This window comes from Frankliniella occidentalis, unplaced genomic scaffold (genome assembly GCF_000697945.3).
Source record: "Frankliniella occidentalis isolate FOCC.00 unplaced genomic scaffold, Focc_3.1 Scaffold41, whole genome shotgun sequence".
NCBI lineage: Eukaryota > Metazoa > Arthropoda > Insecta > Thysanoptera > Thripidae > Frankliniella > Frankliniella occidentalis.
In genome coordinates, this window is record NW_026267171.1 from 832,996 (window position 1) to 835,791 (window position 2,796).

A 2,796-nucleotide genomic window follows, 5' to 3' on the forward strand; every position below is an offset into this window, starting at 1 on the left:
CACACACACCATCACAAGATTTGTATTTCACACAACGTTTAAGAAGCAGACACCCAGCAATCCCTTTCACGCGCCCCCTTCTCCTCCTCGCCCTGCTGCTCCCTCCGCGCCTTATGTCTCCATCTATCAGGCACACCAAAACCGTCACCAGCTTGTCTGGTCCCGGCGACCCTGTGTGGGAGAAGAGAGAAAATAACATAAAGCAGAGCAGTTAAAGTGTGTGGGAAAACAATGAAATGGTGAGTAGATGAGTCAACGAACGAATGAATGAGTGGAACGAAGCTCGAATGAACAAATGAATGACTGAATTAATGCTTAAACAATTGATTGAATGAATGAATGAATGAATGAATGAATGAATGATGGCCATTGTCCATGCTTCTGCCAAATTATGTTAAATTATGACTTGTTTCTCGTACATGTTGAGGAGTATTAGTCTTACACTGAGCAATGGCAATATGTGTCCTAATTTGAGTTAGTTGGTAACACTGGTTATGCAGTAGTTGGTATCTCGGAGTGTGTGTGACGGGCATTCCCTCTCATCTCAACCCATGTATCTTTAGCGTCAGTTCTGAACCCTTCCATGGGCTGGCGTCACCCTTTGTCTGGAAGCTACCCTGTTGTATCGATTAGTCGTATTGAACCTATCGTGAGTATAGAGAATTGATTTTCATCGAAGTCTGTGTCTCAATCTGCCCATATTTCAACATTTTCAACATGGTGAGGTTAGGTTGTCTGCATTTTGTTTTTGTTATGTTTTGGAGGCTCCTCGTGCTCAGTGGTGTCTCACTCACCATTCTGCACGTCCCTAAAAGTTGCTCCACACACACTGATGAAGAGGCGGGAAACTGGAGATGCCGGCTCCGTCCACCAGGGTGCGCGCTGTGCACTTGCTGATGGCGGGTGTTGTTGTAGCAGCGGTGGCGGCGGTGGCGGTGGTAGGAGAGGTGGAGGGAGAGGGAGGGGGGGGGGAGCTCGGCGGGGCGCGGGGCGCGCGGCAGTCGCGCTCTGGCGTGCACGCTGTGAGGACGCAGTCGAGTCCTGCCCGTGCGGCTCCGCTCGCCCTCGCGCTCGCCCTGCGCCTCGCTACGTAAACAGTCCGGCCGCGTGTTGCTCTGTGTGTGCGTGTGTGTGTCTGTGTCCGCCCGCCCGCCGGGCACTATGAGGTGAAGTGTGAAGCCCCTGAGGATTACAGTGATTGTGCAGTGAGTGCTATGACACAAGTGCCCTCGTGCTGAGGCCGTCATGTTGGACTCGGAGAGCGTTGGCGGCGGCGGCGGTGGCCCCGCGCAGGGCCCCGCAGCGAACGGCAAGCAGGGCGTGATGGTGGACAACGCGCGCTCCTGGCCCGGACTCAAGGGCAGCAGGAAGCGCCGCGGCTCGGCGTCGTCGACGTCGTCGGCGTCCTGCGGCCGGCCGGGAGCGTCGTCGCTGTCGGCGTCCTGGCTGCTGGGCGCTATGTGCCTCGTCAGCCTGGGCCTCAGCGGCTACTTCGGCTACCGGGAGGCCGTCCTGGAGGGCAGGCTCGGCGACCTGGAGCGCCGCTTCGAGCAGCACTTCGCCCGGCCGGGAGTCTTCGTGGAGCGCCTCAAGCGCGACGTGGAGCAGAGCCTCGCCCGCCGGCTGCCGCGCGCCGCGCCGGCCCGGGAGGGCCGCGAGGGCCGCGAGGGACGAGACAGGATCTACGCGCGCAGCGCCGGCGACTGCACGTGTCCGCCAGGTAGGTACGTGCGTGCTCGCCTCGGGGCACGACTCCGAGGACGCGCGCTCTTGTTGGCCTCGTCCGAGGACGGACTGCTCGTCTTGGGGGGCATCATTTTGAGGCTGCGCGCCCGCGGGGCAGACGTCATCTGCGCGCGCGCGCCCCGCCCCGCCGTGCCCCTGCGCGTCCCCGCGGGGCACAGTCGGGGGACACGAGGGCGTTGCGGAGGGGGGGGGAGGGGAGCCGGCTATTACGCCGGGGACATCACTCTGCCGGTGACAGCCCCTCCACGCACCGCGGCGTTGATGTCACCTGATTGTTGTATCCTGTCGTTGTCCGAATTGTCCATCATTCACTGTTCGACGCCCCCCCCCAGTAATCCCCCCGCTCTCTGTGCTGGCTATAGCACCGTTCCGGCGTGGGCTGTACTCAGCGCCGAGTGCCTCGCTCCGCAGTTCTGCGACACATACACAGCAAAAGGGGGCGGGTGATTAGCATCGTATGGTACAGTACATCAGTTGGACGTCCACTGGATCACGGAAAGGAATTAAAACAGTCGGGAACGTCAGCAGAGCAAACTAGCACGGCTCTGAAGACTCACGGCATTCTGCGTGAAGTCTACGTGCGGGAGCCGGAGGCGACGACACAACTTTTGTGTCGCAATGCATCGCAATAAGATCGCGTCGCGCTTTCGCGTTCAGCCGTTTTGTAAGTCGCGGGCAGGCGACGTTGGGGGTGGGGGCGCTTGGAGGGTGACAAGGCCGTCGCACCCAGGCGCCATCAGCTTGGCCGGCGGCAAGCAAGTTTGCAATGAGCCGGAGATACTCTGCCACGCCACGCCCCGCCGAGCCATTCAGCACCTTGCCAGACTTGTTCGGCCCCAGTTGGGGGCCCACCGCGCCACGCCCCGCCACGCCCCGCCGACAGCCCCCTGCTGTCTTGGCTGGTGCTGGTGCGGGCCACGCCCTGGGCGCGAGGAGGAGGCCTCTGCCACGCCACGCCCCGCCGAGCCATTCAGCACCTTGCCAGACTTGTTCGGCCACCACGCGCGCTACGCCACGCCACTTCCCGCCACGCCCCGCCACGATACGCGA

General features: G+C 61.1%; 1 protein-coding gene across 4 annotated transcripts in view; it reads left to right on the plus strand.

The window, feature by feature from the left end:
• Positions 1–1,002: 1,002 nt before the first annotated feature.
• LOC113203294 (collagen alpha-5(IV) chain-like) overlaps positions 1,003–2,796 on the plus strand; it is a 188,995-nt gene continuing 187,201 nt past the window's right edge. For all 4 annotated transcript variants that reach the window (XM_052266624.1, XM_052266625.1, XM_052266623.1 and 1 more), the window contains exon 1: positions 1,003–1,720. In XM_052266624.1, coding sequence (XP_052122584.1) covers positions 1,246–1,720 — 475 coding nt within the window. In that variant the 5' untranslated portion in view covers positions 1,003–1,245. The remainder of the gene's footprint in view (positions 1,721–2,796) is intronic.